Here is a 23,810-nt window from a genome sequence, read left to right as displayed (position 1 = left end):
TCAAGGTGAGACGGGAGCTAATCTGGGGAGGAATCAGTCTGCAGACAGAGCCAGTCTGCTCTGCTGTCCTTGTGCTATTCAGTGATTAGGATACATGAGACCTGATCAGCACCCTCCCTTTCCCTTCCTGCCACCACCGTCTGGGAATATAGAGACAGTGAAATGCATCATGGGAGATACAACAAGAAAAAAGATTCATCTCTCAGACAAAGTTGAGAGATTACTGAAGAATGACATGCAGAGGTAGAAATAAATCACAGCAGATTGCATCCAACTGTGTGTTTGTGTGGACAGTGTAGACAGCTTTCAGCGTCTCGGCTTTCCTTCTCCCTGTGGAGCTTTTCAAGGTCACTGAGACTGTGCTGCTTCACTTGCCTCCACTCTGCTCATGTAGCCACCACAGTCATGGCAGCAGGATGCTCACCCAACAGAGTGAGTGCAAGTGCATCCTGGGATTTAAGTCCTGTGCAGCCGGATTCACTGTAGTCCATTAACGCTACATGCAGGGATTCTGCTCTACAGCATGCACGCACCATTCATGCACCCTTTTGTGTTTGGCTCCGTCTGGTTGTGGGGAGGTGACTGCTGCACTCTGCTGGCAGGAAAACTGAACTGCGCTGAGGTCAACCAGGCAGCTAACAGCCTCTTCCACACGTGACTGAGCAGCCACAGTGCTTCAGTGCTTCTCGTTATCGCTGCTGCAAATATGCTCCGTCTTAAGTCTTTAAGTCCAAATTATTTGTTGGCTGATGATGAGTCACTGTATTCATAATAAACAAGTCCATGACCACAGGATACTCTAAGTCTTTGCAGCTAATGTTTGCAACTGTTCTTTACTGTTGTATGTCTCATCTGTAACTCAGCAGCACAATGAACAAAAAACAAACTGGTTTGTAGTGGCCGAAGTAAAATGCCACAAGTATGCTACCAATATGGCATGCAAGCCCCATCCACCCCCCAAATGTTTTTGTACTGCACTTTTAAAATGTACTACTTCAGAAGCTAACTTGGGGTGGGGCAAAGGACAGGACCAGATGGAAGCAGACAGTCACGGCCTTATGTTCCACAAGGAGTGAAGATGATTAAGTAAATTAAGTACCCCCTAAGCAAGGACCGTTTGGGGGCTGAATAATATTCCCGTAAATCAATTTATACCCGGGTACCTGTGGTGGACACACACTGAGTTCTTCCCACAGTTCCAAGTCCCTGGGAAAAGTTCCTGTGGTGGAAATGTGGTTCAAGAGTAGAGCTATGCATTGGCACAGTGAGCTTAATGCTAATATCAGCATGCTAACATGCTCACAATAGCAATGGTAACATGCTGACGTTTAGCAGGTATAATGTTTACTGTTGCTAACATTTGCTAATAAGCACTAACTATAAAGTACAGCTGGGGGTGACTGGAACCATTATGGCACCATACATATCTGTACTGGGGATTGACCAGTATGTTTTCTTCAGGGCAGATACCCATTATCAATAATCAAGGAGACTGCTAACCGATATTTGACACCAGTATACAGTACCAGTCAAAAGTTAAGATGCACTTGTCATTTAAGTGAATGGTAAAGTATGCCCAGACTTTTGAATGGTACTGAACATCTGCAACAAAAATGAAAATCTTGGCATTATGTTTAATTAAATGAAAACTTTTCAACATGATCTTAAAAAGAAAGGGAGCTGCCTGCAGCATTTCTGAACTGAAAATTTGAATAAATACATGATCAAAATAGATAAGTAAATAAGTAAATTAAGTAAAAAATCAAACTAGTAAAACTTACATTTGTGCCAAAATATGTACTGAAATTCTTTTAAAATAGAACTTGTCAACAATAATTTTGCATTGATTATCGATAATGGCAAAAATGCTTAATATCAGATCTGCAAACCCCTTATCTGTACTGAAATTTATGGTAATCCATCAAATAATTACTGAGCCATTTCTCTCTGAACTACAAATGTCAGCCTTGTGGTGGCGCTAAAGTAAAAGTCAGAGGATCATCAAAGTCATTAGGATTCATCCTCTGGAGCCCGAGGGGATGTCTGTGCAAAATGAATCATGGGAATCTATCCAGTGGTTGTCAAGTTATTTCAGTCTGCATCAAAGTGCAGGACACACAGGCAGAGTGGCATTAACCATCCACAAAACTACACGGCTAAAAATCCCCTAAAGGTTTGGTTACAACATTGTGAAAATGTAGCGTACAGCACAGCCTGTGCTTGCAGCTACATTTAACTATTACCATATTTTCTCACACCCACCATTGTTTTTGTCGGAACAGGTTTTCACTTTCACTTAAAATGAGTCATCTCTTACAATTCCTGGACAGACTCGGCTGTCTATCCAGGAAACTACTGTTTCTCATTGACTCACTGGTTGACATCATGTGCTTAAGTCAAACTAATAAGGTGGGATCACAGGTTTACAGATGTCAGCTGAGTGTGACACTAATATAGTGTAATACAGAGGATTAACACACTGCTGGAATCGGATCATGGCTTTAAATAGGAATAAAATCTGTAGTAGTAAAAACATAATGATTTCTGTATGGCGGGAAATCATTCTGGACAAATTATTATTTTGTAGCTCTCATGATAAAATGACACATTAACAACTCCAGTGTGACATTTCAGGAAAAAGAAGGAAATGCAGTAATAAGGGCTGGACTGTCCACGAAAGACAAACAAGGATATTGATTTGACTGCCACGTTGCATTTGAAGACTGATGCATTTTTGGAACAATTCAGCTAAAAAGGGCCGCTGAACTTGAGCCAAAGACACAATTACTAAACATAGTAACTCTCTGCTGCAGAAGCCACAGTGTGAGTATTTTCAGGACTCACCTGAACGTTGCCAAAGTCAACAGTCTCATAGTGGAAATGGGCACACTCTGCCAACCTGGGGAAGTGACCCCTGGGGAACGTCAGCCTAAAAAAAAACCCAGCACAAGAGCACCTCATCAGTATTCAACACACTGACACCATGATGGAGAGAACAGCAAAGCGAAGCAAAAGAGAGCAAAAGAGGGGAAAAGAAAGAGATGTGCAAGGGAAGAGGGTTAGAGATGCAGCAGGCTGACTCGTCTGTCTGAGCCGCGCCCATCGTTTTATAGGTCCTCGTTTCACTGGCCTGGATAAGAGCCCTGTTTTACAGCCCATAATAGCAGCAACACAGCCACACAGAGCACCTACTTCTTCATGTTCTTGACCTTCATGCTAGCGGTGCTGACGCAGGAGCGCAGGAGGGGCTCGGCTGGGAGCTCTGTGATATCATCACTCCTCACCTGCCGAATGGAGGAAGCAGACATCAATAAGTGTCAGTCAGTCACAGGACAACTGATGGGGAAGTGATTACAGCCGAGAACACTTATGTTGATCATCATAAAACAGTGACTGTGCAGCAGAGGATGCAGGACACAAACTTAGAGAAGTCTGCTATAAGAACATTGTGAGTCGTACATATTTGCCGTTATCCTAATGTTACATTATGCTTATAGTATGGTTATAACAATGTTATGCTAATATTATGTTATGTTATGCCTAATGTTATTCTATGCTGACCAATATTAGGTTATTTTATGATAATTTTGGGTAATGCTATCTTATGCTACTGTAATGTTTTGCTATGCTATGCTGTCTTATGATATTGTTATTATATGTATATTAAGTTATTTTATACTAATAATGTGTTATGTTATATTATGATGGGTCAACATGACATTTATAATTTGCTATAAATTAATGTGTGAAGTTGTGCATCTGTGGTTTTGTTATGCTATATTATATTTATCTTGTAACAATGTTATGCTATGCTTTGCTATGTTAAGGTATGGTATGTTATATTATGCAAATATTATGCTAACTTATGCTGTTGTAATGTTATGCTATGCTTTGCTACGTTTAGCTTCTTTATGCTACTGTTATGCTTAAGTTTTATTATGGTATGTTTTGCCCATATTATACTAATGTTGTTGTGGTATTTTAAGCTATGTTATGCCGCTTTATATTAATATTATACTATGTTGTGTTAAGCGATTTTATGTCATGTTATGTCATGTCATGTAATGTTTTTATGAGTTGATGTTAGGTCATGTCATTACTTGATATAAATGAATCTGTGAAGTTGTATATATGTGCTAATATTAATACTATATTTTGTTTATGTTATGTTACGTTATAACAATGTGATGCTAATGCTATGATATGCATTGCTATGTTAAGGTGTGTTATGTTATTTTATGCTGATGTTTTGCTGTCTTTTGCTACTGTCTTGTTATGATATGCTTTGCCATGTTTAGCTACTTTATGCTACTTTAATGTTTCATGATGTGATTCTATGCTATGCTATTATGCTATGCTGATGTTATATTATGTTTGCTTATAGGCTATTATGCTAATATTGTTGTCCTATGCCATGTTATGCTGTTTTATGCCAATGTTATGCCTATGTTATATTATACTACTGTAATTTTATGATATACTTTGCTGTATTAAGTTATATGTTATTTTATGCTAATATTATGTTATGCTATCTTGTGCTACTGTAATATTACGTTGTGTTTTGTTATTATTTGATATAAACAAATCTGTGAACATTTAAAGCAACCTTTGTAGGATTTTCCCAAAAAATAAAGCACAGAGAGACCCCACCCTCCACCCGTACCTTCTTATTTTCTCATTGTTTTGCTGTGCTCAGGACACTTTGCAAACTCAAAACATTGGTATTTTATATCCTGAGACCCAACAATCACTATCCAGCTGGTGTAGCAAACAAAACCTACCTATTCTACCTTTAAGGTTGTTCTTAAGACATGTCTTTCTCTGTGTTTTCCTTGTATGGTTGTGTTTGTTTTGTCCAGTTTGCAGTTGAGTCATTTTGTCTGCAGACGTGACAGGTGTGCAGGATGATGTACAATGTGAAAAACCAAAATAAAATTAGAAAATAAGAAAATAATAAATCCATAAAACATAATTGGCTTTAATTAAAGTACAACTTAAATGCTAAAAATGTTTTATCACTCATCCAAGAGACTTAGATTATGAAAAGAGTGAAATTCTCCTACAGGGATGAGGATGTAAATAAGGGTGGAGCTGGGGAAGCCTATTAAATAAATAAGAAAAACTGGAGTAACCAGAACTAAACTGAGGAGGAGGGGTGATGACATCATGTGTCTGTGACAACACTGGCATCTGAACACCTTAACCTCAGCTGCTCTCAAACACCACCTGCACCACCTCACTCTCATCCCCATCCTGGAGGTAAGACATCCTCGACTGCAGCTTTACACCTGTTCACTGCAGCGACTGCTGACGCTCACATGACTGCATGTGACCTCAGTGACATCATAATGTGAATCCATTACATAACTGGTGCAGCCTCACAGAAGAGGGCAGACACACTTGTTAATATGTGTGCTTATATATTTTTCTATATATGAGATGAGTCAGAGTCGTGTGTGTGTGTGTGTGTGTGTGTGTGTGTGTGTGTGTGTGTGTGTGTACCATGGCAGTGGATGTCTCCTGTGGCTGTTTCTCTTCTGGAGGATTATTGTTGGTGGCTTGAGGTAAGGCATCTTTGTCTTTGTCCAGGTCAGTAGACGGTAGCAAATCTCTATAGAAACAACAGACGCATACACAAGACTGGAGATGTAGCAAAGGGCGTACTTGAATAGGACACTGGCTCAATGGATAGTCTATGACAGACATTGTATCCCAAGTGGTATAACAGCATTACGTACAGTAATAAAAGATGGGAATGTCATGTGTTTCTAGGAGCAGAAACAAAACTATACATTAAACCAACATGATACCAGATATTTGCAAGCAACCCTTTCTGAGTCCCACCCCTTTTTGCTCTGTGCTGTAATAACTGTTGTGCAAACTTTACCAAGCTGAACACTGGTCACCTTCTCTTTTCCTGTTTCCTGTACTTAAATATGCTAGGCTATGTGTTAGGCTCCTCTATGTTGACAAGAAAACATTTTCCTTCCATCCTCAAAATCTGGTTTTCTTTTCAACATAGATGTGCCTTGCATATCTAAGTACAAGGGAAAAAAATCCTTTAGTCTCCTTCACTAAGTACAGGAAAAAAGAAAGGTAGAAAGTTGACCAAGGTTCCAAAAGGGGCATGTTGGGGACAATGTGGGGCAATAAATGAAGGACATTCTCATGTTGAATTTGTCCTGAAATTGTAGAATTTTGGTGGAATGTTTATTTGGTAATTATCAAAATGCTGTGCCATGTATAGTACTATACATTGGAAATATAAGAGGAGATGTTGTGTGAGAGGAGAAAACAGATATTTGCTCAAAATCTTGTTAGACGCTTGTGAAAAAAAAAAGGCCATTTATGAGGAGATGGTACAAGGCAGAACCACCAGCACATAATGAATGGCTGAAAATCGTGAATGAAATCTACCATATGAAACAGTTGACTCAAAGGATATGACCTCAAGAGGAAAAATGCTGAGAGAAATGGAAGAAGTGGACGATGTTTACATGTCAATGGCAGGAAAAGGATTGAACCACTAAATATGTCAGTGGAACAAATCGGTTTTATAGGGACAGGTCAATCCAGATCTTTTTTTTTTTCAATTCAGTAGAACTTTATTAGTTGTAGGGCAATCCCACTAGGGACAATTTGTTGGAGCTGCTTGATATACATAAAAAAACACAGTAACATACAAACAGATCTTGATGCCAGGGAGATAATGTGGAATAGAATCTACAAATCAGGGCCACACAAACTGGGGTTCCCTTTGTTTTTGCCCGCCATGGTATTTGCCAGCCTCATTCTTTTATTCTCCTTATGCACTTTCTGTCAGAAAGGTGTCTTTCCTTTCAAATGTATGCTCACAAAATGAAGGATAATAGCATAACATAACATTACAGTAGCATGGTAGGATTAGTCTTTCATCTCTACAAATGAATACAGTAACAGTTAAGCAGGTTAAAGAGGAGTGTTTTAATTGTTTCTGAAATGTTATTTTAGATTTAGTATGTAAAGTTTCTAGAAAATATTGTATATTTTAATGTAATGTAATTTCACATGACATCAACGTTTATTTTTTGGCCCTCCATCAAGATAAATTTTTGGCAATTCATAGGAAAGAACTTGGCCACCTCTGCTATAAAAGTTGCTGAGAAATAAATTTGCAATAATGACAGTGGTAAAAAAAAAAAAAAACAAACAAAAAAACAGAGAAAATCCCACAAGCAAAAGTGTGACAAGAAGAATCAAAATACTATTTATAGAATAGGAATAGGAATATTTGTTGGTTGCAAAAAGAATTTAGGTCTCTTTGTTTCACCACAATGATCTTAGAACAGGTTGTAACAATACTGAACAGACTGTTCCTGTATATTTGTGTTTATATGAGCTTTCCATTATGGAAAAGCTATAAAAATAAACTAAATATTTTACAAAAAAAAAAAAGAAAAGGATTAAAACACAAGAACGGTGGCATGTCATGATCATAACATCCATGTAGTCTACATAAGATTTGTAGTTTTTTTAAAATACACCAGAGGGAGCAAGTGCGGGTGATGCATTCACAATATGTGGCTTGGGCTCAAATCAAGACATTGCAGCAGGATGGCCCAAGAAACACGCTGTACTAACACCGTAGTGTCCAAATCAGAGGCAAATGCATTAATAAAACATGTCAAAATAATCATCTATACCACTCAGATCTACATGGGAACAAATCCTTGCTGCAGATGAGAAAATGTAGCATCTCACATTATGGGGTCAACAAAAAGCCATGGTGTCTTTTGTGTGGACTCAGGAAAGCAAAGCTTGTCTATTCACAGAGCCATAAAGGCAATCCACCCACAAGGGAGTGCTTCACAAAACCTTCACTTGAAATGTGACTCAATGTGTTCGGGAGTGGAGGGTGAGGTTCATTCAGCTCAACTTTTATGAGCAACAAAGACAGAGGAGACGAGGGAGAGACGGGCCTTGGATCTGTCTCAGTGATTCAGCCTGATGAGATCAGGACGTGAGGCCAACACTGACACACGGTGTAATTTAAGTGATCCACACTGACACAACTAATTACATAGTTCCTAATATTCACTGGGACACAACCTGGCTTCTCCCATATGAATTTCTTATTCCTAATATAATGAAAGAAGTATATTACAAAATAGTGCATAATATCTATGCTACCAACAAACTCATAAAGATTTATGGGTAGTTCTCTAGGACTGAGGAAGAAACAATTAAACATCTATTTATTTGTGTCTGTACACATCAGGAATCTGAAAAAAAATTTTTTTTCACACAACCAATCAGTTCAATTAATATAATACTATGTTATGAAGACAAAACTCAAAGTTCAGTGGATTGTCAACCAATTAATTCTAACAGGGACATATCTAGAGATGATCGATCCGATCCACTATCGACATCAGGGCCCAATACTGACAGATCAGACTTGCAACACTGATCCACATTCCAGTATAATTCCACAATATCACATGTTTGCCACATGTTTTACTTGGAAACACTTTGCTAAAGCTGGACAAATTAAGAGTTAAATGGTACTTCTCACTTATATTTATATGAAATTTAGGAGAAACAAGTTTCAAATTGCAACATTACGATACAGCTGGAGTGAAGAAATCTACAAGCCAGTTCACTCATGGTGTAATAATAAACCAACAAAAAAAGAAACCACCACCAAAACCCACCATGTTAATTGCAAACATTAAAATTCGCATTTTGGAACATAAAATAGCAAATTTAAACTCTCAGTAATGCATTGTGAGAAATCACACATGTGAATGTCACAGGAAAGAATCACACAGCACCCCACAACAACTGAAGGATGCCATTACAATATACAAGCTACACAAGCTTTCCTGACTGAAGTTCAGTTTCAGTCTCATCTAATCTTACTCCTACTTAGGGATGTGCATGATTAATCAGCTACACGATTAAATGTCGCCATCCTCACTAGTCGGCACCAGAATTACTAGTCAATTAAGCTATTTATCAATATTTTATTTATGCACAATGTCAATTAATTGTTGCTTCTAAGATGTTATGCAGCCACCTGCCACTAGTTGGGGCTGCGGCCCCATCAAACGGCAGCCCCTCTCGCCATACGCCATAAGCACATGTACCCTGATGGCACAGACAACCCCAGCTGTTCTTATCAGCAAAGTCGGACAGATGACAGCTTGGAAAACCAGCGCGGTTGGGCAATGTTTTAATTTAGAAAATGTAAAAAATGTTCAATGTAGACTATGACAGAATAAACTGGTATGTAATTGCTCAACAGAAGCAACATGCAACCACATTCAGCACAGCCACGGACGTTAACCTGCAAGCAGGGCAGGCTGTTGCTGCTAGCACTGCTAACGTTAGCCACACTGTGTAGCAGGCTGGCAGCTAACGTCAGCTCTGGGTCATTTACCCACCAACACTGTGATCCTCTTCGGTCTGAAAAGTTGACGCATTTAGTGAGTTGTCAAGTTTTGTACATTAATGTGCAATGTTTGTATTGCACAGCACAAAGTGACGCGCATTTCAGTGGCATTTAAAATGCAATTCAGCGATTGTTGACTGTGATTGATGGTTTCAAATGGTTCTTAATTTTTTCGGACCATGTTTAACATTATCAGTTAATGAATTGTGCTCAGTTTCAACTGCAAGTGTTTTCTTGCTGTCAGACTAGTTGACTGGTCTAAATTAAATTTTGCATTTAATTGACAGGAACATCCCTACTACTACTAATAATAATAAACATGAAGAAAAATATCGTATTGGTAGATGTTCAAATTCAGATCTTGGACATGGATTTTGCATTTCTAAATCTTTCACATTGATTAAGTGAGGTTCCCAAGATCATGCCCATCACGAGGCATCTATTGAAGTTATAAACAACAAGAAATGCCCTCTTGTAGCTAATATGATACAAGACATTTTAAAGAAACTTTTTTTTATTACCTATGTCCTTTGTTAACATATTTGAGAGGGTCAGGCCTATGGCAAGGGGTGTCACAATTCCAATATTAAATCGAAAATCGATCAAAATGAACAAATCCAAATCAAAGGCAGAATTACAGTTCTCTCAGTATTCTTTTTTTTCTCTACTTGCGGCATCCAGCAAGTTTCCAATGAAAAAAGAAAACTTCAAAGATGACAGCGTAACTTACTGGTCATTATATCACACAGATTATCTTTTTAAAGAAGAATTTAAAAATGTAAATGACAGTTGTCGAGGCATAAAACCAATCATCTGTTCATCTTTACAAATCAAAGCTTGATATTTTAACAACGGCTTAGGCGTCAGTGCTAAAAAACAATTGTTTAAAACAAAAGAATGAATTGAATTGTGACCTTAAAATCAAAAGTCACATCAAATTGTGCATTTGGAAAATTGTGCCACCCCTACATGATGATAATCTTTATGGTGCCTAAATGTCACATGATATAATAACAAAAAAAAAACAATAAATAAATACACAGACATAGTGTTGTGTGGAGCTGACGGAGCTACAAACAGGAGCAGTTTTTCTCTCCGTCTCCCTCAGAGAACAGGGTCACGTTTTAGCCCTTTACTATTCCGCTGCATTTACTCATGTAGCATCTCATTACTTCTCTTAGTGCACACACATATACGGTTTTACATAATTCACATCAGCTGACATGGAGCACAGATAAAGAAGAGTAACTCACCCCTCAAGGACGTCACTACTTCCTGGTTCACCCTGGGGTCCTGAGGCAGCATTCTCAATCACCGCGGCAACCACACATCCAGCCTCCATGATGCTGCCTGACTGCAACAGCCTGCTGTAGAGAAACGTGAGTGGGAGGGAAAAAGAAGAGAGCGAGTGAGCGAGTGAGGGTGGGTTTGTGGGTGGGTAGCAGAGTAGAGCGAAGGGGTGGAGGAAGAGGAGTCCGATGAAATGAAGCCGCCAGACGTCAACCCACTTGAGGCTGCAGCGTGCGCGACTCTCAAGGCTACAATCCACAGAGCCCAGACTGTAATCTGCGATGACATCATGCTACAGTGCTGCGAGCTGCTTCACTGATAATGCACGTCAGGCTGAGGATTCATGGGATGCTTTTTCATGAGAATATCAGCTCCTTTTTAGCATAGCACTGACAGGTTTTAGCCGCAGACACAAACACGCTCATATCTTCACCAAGGAAAGATTGTCACAGCAGCTTCAGTACATGTCCTTGGATTACATATGCAGGTTGAGGGTTGTCAGTTGTAATTTTAACACACATTTCTTCTGCTCTCTTCTCATTATATAAAAAATTAAAACTGGGACTATTTATTTGGATAAGGATAGTCTGCGATGAAATGAAGATCAATCCCTATAAGGCAACAAACCCATTGAAGTTCACGTTGTTCACCAAACACACAGTGAGTTAGCATCGCTTGGCCAACTCCAGCTTTCTCCCAAATTATCCAATGCTGTCAGTTTCTTTCTCTTTCAACAAAAGGGAAAAAGTGTGCCTCACGTTTCTCTATACAAATGTAATTATCTAAAAGTGGGTCAAAAAATCCAGGATCTATGTTCTATAGACGTTTTTGGATTTGTTTAACTGGGACATTTTGCATGTTCATTCCTGGGCTAATGAGCTGAAATCCTTATTTATTTCACTTGAACGATTTATCTGTCATTTCCAAAACAGGATACTTGTGATATTTGGGAAACTAGGAGCAAAATGTTCCTCATGTATAGAGAGAAATGGTCTGTTGACATATGGTATAAATCAAAATTACAATTACAACAGAAGTCCAGAGAAGGACAGACTTTGTTTATTGTGTCGGCTCGGTGAAATTGAATTGCTGTTCATTTTTTGTTTTGTTGTCCTGTCTACAAGGATACAAGGGATGTACTTTTTTTTACTAGGATGTCCTCCAATTATCCTGATGTCTTTTAGCTGGATGATGATAAAAAACTACAGGAGAGGAACCTTTTTTGTAGTACACTTTATTTGCCAAGCTTGAGAGAGAAAGCAGAATATTTTGCTGAACATCGAGCTGTAAAATAACCTTTTTTTTGTAATGAAAAGAAATGTAATGAAATGTTTGAACACTCTTATAAACCCATGAGAGAAGGGCATGACATGAAAATAAAAAAATCAATCAACATACATCTAAAAAGGTCCCAAAACAACTGGTTCACTGTTTGTGTTTTATATAAATTGATTTATGGCTTAAATATCAATAGGGTGAACCCTGCATTACTGCCTAATCTTTTGGCCTTCTCCTTTATAGCTGCATCCTTTGGCCAAAACTGAGTGTTTAGACCTTGAGTTTACATGGTGCTCCATTGGTGCCCATCCATCCATTTTCTATACCAGCTTATCTTTATCCAAGAGGCTGGAGTCAATCCCAGCTCACATTGGGTGAGAGGCGGGGTGCATCCTGGATAGGTCAATGGCCTGTGACAAGGTTAACACATAAAGACAGACAACTATTCACAGTCACATCCATGCAGGGTGAAAATTTTTTTGTCCACTGGTCATAGTTTTTTGTTTTGTTTTTTTGTATTTTATTCTTTATTTTCATTTTTACAATAGACCAACAATGCATTTAATATGGGTGTGCCATATCATAGCATTCACAATATATATATCATTATATTTTTTTTCATAATTAAGGAAATTAATACTGGGATCTTTTGTGATAACAAAGCAACAAGCATGGCTGAAAGTGAAAATAACATTACTGGCTTCACAGTGAGTTAAGTTTCAAAAAGAAGAGCAACTTCAGTGGTGTGGAAGCGGTTTGATTAGGCAGAACCACTTGGATGAGTATGAAGAGAGTTAAAGATCCCGTGAAGAGAGCTCAACAGTTATTATAAGTTCCAAACCAAAATATTTTACAGTATTTTCTCATATTGTCAAGAATATCATTATTGCATAATATCCTGAAAATCTGTGATATTATTTTAAAGCTGTATCGCCAACTCCTTGTATTTAACATGCTAAAAAATAAAAACGTTCTTTAATAAAGTTGTTTGTTTAAGAAAACAGCCTTCCACGTACTTTTGCATGGTCATATATGTGTAAAATCACTACACAATCCAGTAACAAAAGGTCTGCTTTCATTCTAGCTCAAAATTCACTTTATCGGCCACCACATCAGCAATCGCTGGTCTCAAAAATCCCACATCAGTTGGGCTCTGAACTTATCGTATCACATCAACCTAACCTGCATGTCTTTGGACAGTGGGAGGAAACCGGAGTGCCCGCAGAAAATCCATGCAAGAACAGAAAGTACACGCTAACTCCAGCTGGCAGGTCCAAACCTTGGACCGCCTTTCTGTGAGGCAACAGGGCCACATGTGCCAAGTAACAGGCAAACAGAGAAACAGGGGCCATGGAGCACTCCATCACGTAAAGAACAACATATGTGGACATGCTTTTAATACCTTTGGTCTGTGGTAGTATTTCATAGTTTGGGAGATTTGTTTAAACTTTAATTATATTACCACATTCCTTGATACGCTTTCCAATACTTTAGACCATGGTTTTCTTCTTTTTTCATGAATATTTCTACATGTGCTTTAACAATAATCAGCTCATGAGAAGATTGATGCTGGCCCCTATCACTCCTGCTCTTTACTACTCCTCTCTTTCTGTACTGTAAACAAACAGATGGAATGTATGAAAGCCCTGATAAAGTGAAACTAGACTCTTCCTCATGTTCCCCAAGAATATTCCCACAACTATCTTCCACATGCATACGGGTGCTTGACGTTAAACAACAACTTTTAAGCATGGGGGCACGAAACAGGCCCCTGCTTACACCTGAGAGGTCCTGGCACAGCATTTTTAAAAAAAAAGTCATTTCAATTAACACAAGGCAGTTTTACCTATTCTTCCTTAATCAGGACTGCTAATCAACGTAACGAGTAGATTCATCAGGCCCGACCACTGCTGTAGTAGCAGTTTCCCACCAGCCCCTCTGGCCCGTAGCCTCACTGAGTTGCTGTTGACTGACTTCCACAAAACCTCATGACTCAGCAGAATGCGAGCATGCAGACAGGAATACAGGCCAGATCGAGCCCCACTCTATCCACATCTCATACTGTATCTCCCCTCTAATAGACGCCATAGCCTTGCCAGAGGAGAGCCAGTGTATTACACACACAGCAAATTAATTTACTGTTGAATGTGTTACGTTAAGTGTCGTTTCATGGAGGTCAGCTGAGGAAAAAGTGTTTGGAAAGTCATATGATTGAGCTGTGTGTCACCGAATTACCCAGAATTGGAAGCATGAGGAGTACTTGTAATATAATTATTGCCTCTAAGTATATCTTAAAGAGGCAGTTCACCCAGAAAAACATTTATTTTTATCTTATCTATTTCGCTATTTATCTCTCTAGATTGTTTTGGTGTGAGCTGCACAGTTTTGAAGATATTAGCCATAGAGATGTTTCTCTTCTCTTGAATATAATGGAACTAGATGGCACTTGGCTTGTGTTGCTCAAAACATAGATAAAATGCTCTTGAAAAATTCAAAACCATAAATCATCACCGTTACTCAAGATAATCCACAGTCTAGAGGAATAAATGGACAGAGCTTCCAGGTCTGTAAAGCAAAGCCAATGCATAAATCTTAAACCTGCTGTCTTTCTAATGGCCAGTAGCTCATTTTATTTACGACCTTAGTAAACAGTTTCCAAAATAGTTTATGGTCTGAATCGCTAGTTTCAAGTCTTCTTCTACACAGCATGATGCTAATTTTGTAAATTATTAAAGTAGAAGTACAGTAGAAACCGAAATAAAGCAGGGTATGCTGTGGGGTGGGTCTACTGTGTGATTGACAAGTCATTCCGGTGCAACACACAGGGCTCATTAAACTCAGATTAAGCTGTCAAAGTAGGCAGTGCTGATCAAATCTGGATCAAGTTTCTGTTACTGCAACACCTATTTTTCACCTAAAATGTTTTCAGAAGCATATTTTGCACAACCAGGCAGGCTGACATTATTTCCTGCTGAATGGTTGAGCCAAAATCAAACAGCGCCCAAGTCGCAGATGTCACACACCGGCTCCACTGATCTTACCGGTGCCGTGCATGCTCTGGTTGCAAAAAATCCAAGATGGCAACCCCCTCAATGCCAAACTCGAGGCTTCAAAACTGTAGTAATTATTGATGTCACAGTGGCTCCGTCCACTAACTGATCTGCTGTCTAGGTTACTATTCAACCGAGAGGGACTCTCATCCATGAGTAAGATGCACACTTCCTTCTGTGCAATCATAGGGTTGGCAGGTTTAGGTCTGTAGAAATAGTCCCTACATGAAACTGGTCACAACAAGGTCTATGGATTATCTTGAGTCACCAGATAATGATTTCTGGGAAGACACACGGCTGTTGAGTGTATGCAAATGCATCTTTGTGTAGCTTTGAGCACCACGAGCTGCCATCTAGTTTGATTATACTGCAGAGAAGACAGACACCTCTACAGCTGATAACTCCAAAACTCTGCAACTCACACCAAAACTATCTACATGAATAAACAGCACTACAGGCCAGTGGAAAAATGTGTTGTTTTTTTTTATCTGGGGGGGTGAATTATCCCTTTTAATATGTAAGGCAACACAAAAACAAAAGTGTGCTGCACATGTCACCAAGATATGGTGATTATCTTCACCTTGTTCACAATATTTTGGCTATGTGGTGCTAATGGAGGGCAGAGATTCCTTGTGGCTGTATGCATTCTGTGATTAAAAATGTTGCACGGTACACAGTACAATGACTGACCTTGCTGATTGTACCACATCAGACAGTGAGTCTTTTCAAGTGCAGGAACACGTTGTGCTTCACACTGCAGAAGAAGGCTGGCTAGCTGGGTGCTTTAAAGCCGCTTAAAGCTTTTTGTTTTCACGTGCATGATGTTGTGGGAGAGGAGCTCAAAACAACAGAGAACATATGAACAAAAAAGTGACTGTTCTTATGGCAAGAAGCACCACAATACATGAAAAGTAGACTATTTTGGAAATGGCCCAAATAGCTTGGGCTATAAAAAGACATGGCTGTCACGATTGTTATAAAAAAAAAAAAAAAAAAGGGTCATGATTTTAGGAGGTGATCTTGCTCTGTACAGTATGTGTCATTGTCCATGGCAGAGAAAAATGGGCAGAAACACACATCGACACTTCTGCAGCGTCACAGGCGAGAAAAATAGAACAATGTCAAACCAGGTAACACAAATTCTCTGACACTGGAATCAACATCGCCCACATACTGCTGGTGCAAATCAGGCACAAATCATCTTTGCACTACTTCTCTATCAGTCGGGCAAAGTTATTCCAGATGCAAGAATAAAGAAGCTGTCTACCTGTCACAATTAAAGGGAGGAGACGCTCTGATGTCAGGAGACTGGCGCAGCAGCACAGGAGGAAGTCGCCCTGGTATCTGATGGCCTACATGGCGTTTTTTAAGAAGAAATAGGGCAGCCTACACAATCTTGCACACTGTTTATGAAATCAGCAAGTGTGTTGACATGAAGAATGGCTGCCTACATGTTTGTAGCTAGCAGATGCGCCTTAGTGAGTCACAGCTACTTCTTCTCATATGAGAGGAGGGAGGAAGCAGCACGGCTGAGGAGGCGGAGGAGGAATATAAATCTGTCACTTCACCTGTTTCTATTTGACAACACACACATTATTGCTAATATTGCTCATGTATGGATATTTGGTTGTACTTTTCCAGACCTCTACAGGTGATTAAGTAATTGCAGTGACATCAAAAGGCCTCTGGCATGTTGTAATTGTACATAACAAAGACACATTTCCATAATAGAAACATGAGCGAGCTAATTAGAGCAGGTATTGTGGTAAAGTCTGCTAAAGAGGTGAATAAAAATAATAATAATAAGGCTGCTTTGTCATTATCTCTGTTGGCTGTCCTCGTTTCTAATACAACAGCTGCAAATACCAGAATGCGGAGGAGAGATTAGGAATTCCTTCAATTTCAAACCGATAGAGAATTTGGTTACAACCCAAAGTAGAAGAACTTTCTGCACCTGAAAGAGAAAACCTTAGCATTTTAAATCCATTCAGTCTTTCCATGTGCCAAGAAATGACTTTAATCTGCAGTAACTGATTTGTAGGTCGTTATGAGATGACAGAAACAAGCTGAAAGCAGGTGAAACAGGTGCTTATTTACAAATCCAGCAGATACAGAGCATGACTATCTTTATTCTCTGGAGGAAGTATCTTACTCTTTAGTTACTAAAAGCTCTTCTATGTTCACCAGAGGGTCGCTAACTTTGTCTGTCTGCTGTTTGATGGTGGAAAGGTAAACTAAAGTCAGTTTATAGATAACTTTTTAGCTGACAGCTGCACTAGGGCTGACCAACTAATCAAAACGTCATCAAAATTGTAATACTGTCAACAATTATCAAACTGCAGGAGGTGCACAATTTGTTAAGGCAAAATTTGTGTCAAAAACATTTAAATTAAATATTGTCATGCTGCAGAGATGTCCTGGTCTGCAAACCATAAAATCATCAAATCATATTGTAGTTTCAATACCAGTCAAAATAATTGCAATTAGATGCTTTTTCAAAGCAAATCTGAAGGCTCGAAACCAAAACAATGAGCTGAAAGAAGCAATGAACCTCTCAGTATGATCACTTTCAGGCACAGACATGTAAGGTTGCCAAAAGTATTATTACTCTGTTGATACCACATGTTTAAAGCGATACGAGATCCATTAATTATAGTATTGAATACTGTATCCCCATATTGTATTGTTTTCCCGATCCTAGTATTGAATGTATTACAGCCATTTAAAAATGATCTAAATACTCATTTTAGACATTTCAGTTCTGCCCGGTCTTTATTGTCCTGACTGATTTGGTTTGCAGCAAAGCAAAACTACACACTGTTCAGCGACTAAGTGACTAAAAAAGGAAAGAAATTATCCAGTATTATTTTTTGTGCCAAGAATTTTCTTCCTTTTTGCCAAGGAATTTTAATTTTTAATACTAGTATGGTATCAGCTGTTTAAAATTCTGGTATCCTATAGCCTCTACAGTCATGTGAATCAATATTTAAAAAATAAATAACTAAAAATAAATAAATAAATAAGTAATTGCAGCTTTAATTGCACCTCTAACATGTCTTGATTTTGATACATCCTCCCCCAGAGGAGGATGTGATTGGACCCTGTTGTCAACGTGGGGGAAAGTTGAGTTTCATGCTCTCATTGTGAGCCCTGGAATGCAGTCAACACCAGCAAGAGAGACGCAGTGGAGAAAGGCCCACGGTTGCCATGGTAACCTCTCTCCCGTCCACCGTGACTTGATGCTCCTCCAGACTGAGGATGAGGTAACATGAGGAGGGGAAATGAAGCCTTAGAGAAACCCTTGACCACAGGGTTTGACACATCATCATCCCCACCTCCATCAGCATCTCCATCATCATCATCATCATCTTCGTCATTGTCATCATCAGTCAAGCTGCCTGAGGCGATGACATCATTGCTCCTCCACCTTGCAGGATCCAGACACCCCCCTGTGCGCTGCTGCTACTCAGTGAACCACAATGCAGAACATTTGTTGTTTTTCAAATCAACCATCTTTTCTGCAGCTTTGTCACTCATTTCACTTCTTGGGGACGGAGGAGGAAGAGGAGGAGGAGGAGGAGGAGCAAGAGGAGGAGGTGGGGGGGGTCATATGATCCCATAATCTTCTTGAAATCTAGCAGAGTGAGATTAACTTTATTTCATCTCACACTGAGTCAGTGTCACAGCTCAATCTTTGTCCTGCAACCTTCAGAGTCGCAGTGATCCAGATGAAGGGCAGAGAGCGGGATGAACAGCAGGGCGATTAAGTTGTAGACAACAAAGACCCAAATATTTAATCAACAGGCCGATCTGTCACCTAAGCCCTACAGTCAAGTACAGGCCTGTCTGGTATTAACACAAATTTACTTCCTCTAAAAGAGACAAATTACTGTAGAAATAAAAAATAAGGGGAATTTTTATTAAGTGGGACAAATATTTCAGCAGGATATGGCCATCCCACTCTGCTATTGGCTTACGGAAACTCCCATGCAGCCACCTGCCCAATCTAATGCAATCTAAGACAACATCCCTGCAACAATTACCACCTTTGTGAAGCTCATATATGAAAGATGTTGACTCAACTCTGTCAATCATCTTTCAGTCTATGATTATGTGGTAATATTGAACTGAATTACATCAGTAAATACCCAACATGTCCCTGCACACTCCAACACACATACAAGTACTACTGATTGTAGGTATAGGCATCACAGTAAAGTGTATAGCTGTCTTTAAATGTATTATTTTCTTCATTACTTTATGATTCATTTGGTCTATAAAGACACCCATGGCAATTTCTTATAGTCCTTGATAATGTCATCAAATCACTTGTTTTGTTGAACAAACAATCCAAAACTCAAAGATATTCAGTTTATTATCACCTATGACAAAGACAAGCACTGTATCTTCATAAATGACAAGCTGGAGCCAGTAATAATGGTTGCTTTAAATGAGTTAACTTCAGCTCAACATAAAATACCTAACATATTCCCATTAATTTGTCCTCAACACAACAAGTTTTGTTTACTGTGCGAAACGGCATAACAATATTATCACAATATATATCACAATATTATTTCTCAGGTTCTCTGTAGATTATTTTATTGATCCAGCGATTTATGATTTGTTCTATAAAATAGCAGAATATAATGTAAATGCCCAAAAAATTCCTAAAGCCCTAAATAATATTTTGTTTTGTCTGATTAACAGTCAAACAATTAATGATATTGAGAAAAGCAGCAAATCCTCACAATTAAGGAGCTGGAACATGTGGAACATTTGGTAGTTTTAGCTGACAAATGACAAATAATTAATTCAAAATACTCACTGATGAGATTAATTTTTAAGTCTAATGATTACATGATTAGTAGTGTCGCATCAACATAAAATACCTCACAAATTCCTATTAGAGCCCGGCCAATACTGGATTTTTGGGGCCAATGCTACAACCAAGAGTTAGGGTTGGAAAAATTCTGATATATCAGCCAATACTCTTTATTTATATATGTAAAATCCACAATGACAGCAACACTAAACTTTCACTGGTATTTTTAATAACAATAAATTTTAAAAAATACAAATAGAACAACTTGAATTAAGAAAAAGGATCAAATACACATAAGACGATGCCTATAAGACTTAAATAAAATAAAATAATAAAACTAATTTGCATTATGATCAATAAAAACATCATCGAACAACATGTACACCAATGCTAATATAGCTGCCAATATTGGGCCGATAATACTGGTCCACCAATATATCAGTTTGGTTCTAATACTTATTATTTTGTCCCCACACCTTCCAACACACACACAAGTACAATTCCAACTCTTAATCATCGTAAATGGACTATTAAGTTAATCCTCAAATATTTTGTTTATCAGTTTAATATTTTCTAGTTTCTTAACTCCTCAGTGACAATAAACTGAATATCTTTGGGTTTTGGACAAAACAAGACAGACATGAGGCCATCATCTAAGCTTTAGGAAACACTGACACATTTTTCAACATTTTTTGACATTTTATGGACCAAACAACTAATAGAGAAAATAATCAACAATTAAATCAATGATGAACTGCAAAACAGCCCTAAATATAAGTACTGTGAGTACAGGCTTAAAAACATGTTGCAGGGCTGCAGCTAACAATCAGACTTCTGATTATTTTGTTGATAAATAGTAAATGTGTTTGCTTGATAAAATGACAGAAACAAAATTGCATTTTTGCTTAAAAATAATCTAAATGTTTAATTGATGCTCAATATTCACTATATTTCTGTTGATTGTGTAATCAATTGACATTTTTAATTTAAAAATTACCATAGAGTTCAATCAAGAGCTCTTATAATGGCTAAAACATGTTAAAATTATAAAATAAAACTCCTGACACTATGAAGCTTCACAAAGATAGTTTTTTTTTTCAGGGTTGTTGCACTGTATTGCAATATAAATCACACAGGTCTTTATCATGTAGTGCCCACCCACTGCATTACAGAGATTCGTATAAAAAAAAAACAAAAAAAAAAACAACAGCCCCCAAATCCTCTCGGCAGATAAACTGAGATTTGTTTCCATAACCTGCTGTGATGCAATCAACCACACATGACCAGTGAGTTTGCCCACTAAACCGAACGGGAAGTCAACTGGGAGCCACTGGGAAAAGTTCACCACCACCGGTGTACTCTGACCTGTTGGGCCTGACAGATCACCCGTCAGCCTCGTGCAGAAGCACACGGTCATTTGTGTGCTTCGGTGATGATCGGCTGATCGATTGAGGAAATGATCAGGTGCTGATATGACAGGTCGAGCAGCGTTATGTCTGTACAGTAGAATCCCGGTTGAAGGAGCCTACCTGTAACCGTGCACCGCGCTGCTCCACTCCGCTGCCTCCTCTATGCTGCACAGCGCTCAGCTTCTCGACGAGGAAACATGTTGTCAGCATCGCACTGCACGCGCGCTCATGTCGGCTACAGCTGACCGTCTGAGGTAGATGTTTTCAGGAGGAAAACTGTGCTGGGCTGCGACATCGCTGAGGCAGGGCTGTGGGAGTCATCCCGGTGTGGAGAGCCGCGGCTGCCTGTCTGCCTGCCTGCCTGTCTGACTGCTGCTGCTGCTGGAGGATCTGCACTCGCTGCGCACCGGGAGCGCGCACCGGTGATGTCGTGCCCGCGCCTCGGATGTATTTTAGCCCCAGGGGTTCCCAGACCTTTTCAATGTCAAGGACCCGAATATGGGGTAGGCGTGAGAGCGTGCACGGAGCCCCTGTTTGATGATATTCAGCCGCCCGAGGAGCCCCATCTGGCAAGTTGTGCGGTGTTAGGTAATGCTTGGTACAGAATTACATAACCATGTAGTGTAGGTGGGGTGGCAACAGTGAGAGGAGTGAAACCTGGTGTGCAAATCACTTCATCCTCATATATCATCTTATTGTGCTTGTCCACTGAGGGACATAATGTGAAATTCAGCTATGCATCTTTTCACTGGGGGGAGGGGGGGCACTGCAGACCCATTTATGATACCTTTTCTTCCCTGCAACTGATCTGAATTTTGGGGAGGCCTTTAATCAAAAGCTTAATAAACTGAATCTCTAACTATTTTTCAACAATGGTTTATGTAATTTATCAAGCACACACCATTGGCTGCAGCTTCTTTTATGCAACAGTTAGCTAGCTAGACATTTTGGGAAGATACTCATGACAGCATAAAAAATTAAGTTGTAGAATTAGCCTGGCCATGTCCAAAGTTCAAAAATTACTTACCAGTAACTTTTAAGCTCACTTATTAACATCTAGCTTGTTCAAAAACCATAAGCACAACAGGTAACTGTAATTTCCATGTTTCAGTTGGTTGCTTAGCAACCTCAATGTCTCCCTGCCAAGAAAAATAATCATCATAAAACCTCGGTTTGTTGTTTTTACACTTGTGTTAAGGTATGGATTAAACAAACCAGTTTAAGTATGTTTATTTATGAGCTTTACAGGTGCTGTTGGGGAGATTTTGTTACCTTTGGAGAGAGCCAAGCCAGCTCTGCTAAGCTAGTCTAAGCTAACAGGCTGCTAACTGTAGCCTATATTTACCCAAGAGTTTTAAAAGTGTAGCGTTAATCAATCTTTTTCTTAATCTTGGAAAGAAAACAAGGAATCGTGTTTCTCAAAAAAGTCAAACTTATATTTTAAAATTAAATGCTAGCATAGATATTTTTTTCTTTTACCTGTAGGTTATTACTTAACAGCAATGTCTCTTTCCAGAATGTTAAGTTGCATGTGGGAACTTTTTTTTTTTACTGTACAACAACCTCCTACTATATCACCATACAGAAGGATTTTGATTTTGTCCATAAACAGCTAACATGGTTTAGCATAAAAACTGCATGTGAAAGCCTGGCTCTGTCCAAAGTTCAAAAATAGCTTACCAGCTCCTTTAAAGCTCACTAATTAACACATCGTTTGTTTAACCTGTTTTAAAAAAACGCAAAAAACAACAGGTATTATCCTGGTCTGTGTGTCGCCTAACAACTTAAAAAGGGGTGACAAATCCTCAGGGAGAGTTTCCAAGGACTTACTACTTCCGTCCGACAAATCTGTGTGGTACATCACCCTTGTAAAACCTTGACTTGTTTTTACACTTTGGCTTATGTCCAAACCAGATACAGTGTGCTTGTTTGTGAGCTTTAGAGGTGCTGTAAAGTTTGTTTTCTTTGGGTGGAGCCTGGTCAACTGAGCTAAGCTAGGCTAAGTTAACAGGCTGATGACTGTAGCCTTATGTTTACCAGACAAGTAGGCTATCAGAGTGTAGTCAGTCTTCTCATCTAACTCTTGGCAAGAAAGCAAATAGAGTAAATGAATACTGTATATCTGTTTTTCAAAATGTCAAACTATTATTTCAAATATGCTCTAAACTTGTGATATCTTGCATAGGCTTTCCACATGTGTCAAACTCAAGGCCCGTGGACCAAACCTGGCGACTTAATGAGAGCTGAGAAAGTAAATACGTTTGTATTTTATCAGTATGTCTTCTTTGTCTCTAACTTGTATCTCTCATTCTTAAAAAATAAATAATAGGATACTAGTTGTACACTTGAACGTCCGCTTGCCATTATTTTCCAAGATTTATGCTTTCAGAGCAGGTTATTAACTTAATTCTAAAAAACAATAATAACATAATGTAGAGACAATTATGAAATGATAAAATGTAGATTCATTAAGTCTTACATATACAACTGGCCCTTTGAGGGCAGTCATAATGCTGGTGTGGCTT

General features: G+C 38.9%; 1 protein-coding gene across 1 annotated transcript in view; it reads right to left on the bottom strand.

The window, feature by feature from the left end:
* arhgap32a (Rho GTPase activating protein 32a) overlaps positions 1-21,898 on the bottom strand; it is a 43,867-nt gene extending 21,969 nt beyond the window's left edge. Inside the window, exons 1-5 of the mRNA XM_084717899.1 lie at positions 21,406-21,898; positions 10,687-10,800; positions 5,503-5,611; positions 3,193-3,284; positions 2,845-2,929 (exon numbers count right to left, since the gene is read on the bottom strand). Of these exons, the coding sequence (XP_084574025.1) occupies positions 2,845-2,929; positions 3,193-3,284; positions 5,503-5,611; positions 10,687-10,775 (375 nt within the window). The 5' untranslated portion in view covers positions 10,776-10,800; positions 21,406-21,898. The remainder of the gene's footprint in view (positions 1-2,844; positions 2,930-3,192; positions 3,285-5,502; positions 5,612-10,686; positions 10,801-21,405) is intronic.
* Between the last annotated feature and the right edge of the window lie 1,912 nt (positions 21,899-23,810).

Source organism: Lutjanus erythropterus, chromosome 4, assembly GCF_056507025.1.
Source record: "Lutjanus erythropterus isolate fLutEry1 chromosome 4, fLutEry1.hap2, whole genome shotgun sequence".
In the NCBI taxonomy this organism is placed as follows: Eukaryota; Metazoa; Chordata; class Actinopteri; order Lutjaniformes; family Lutjanidae; genus Lutjanus; species Lutjanus erythropterus.
Note: the sequence above shows the minus strand (reverse complement) of the source record. Positions and strands in the feature narration are given on the sequence as shown.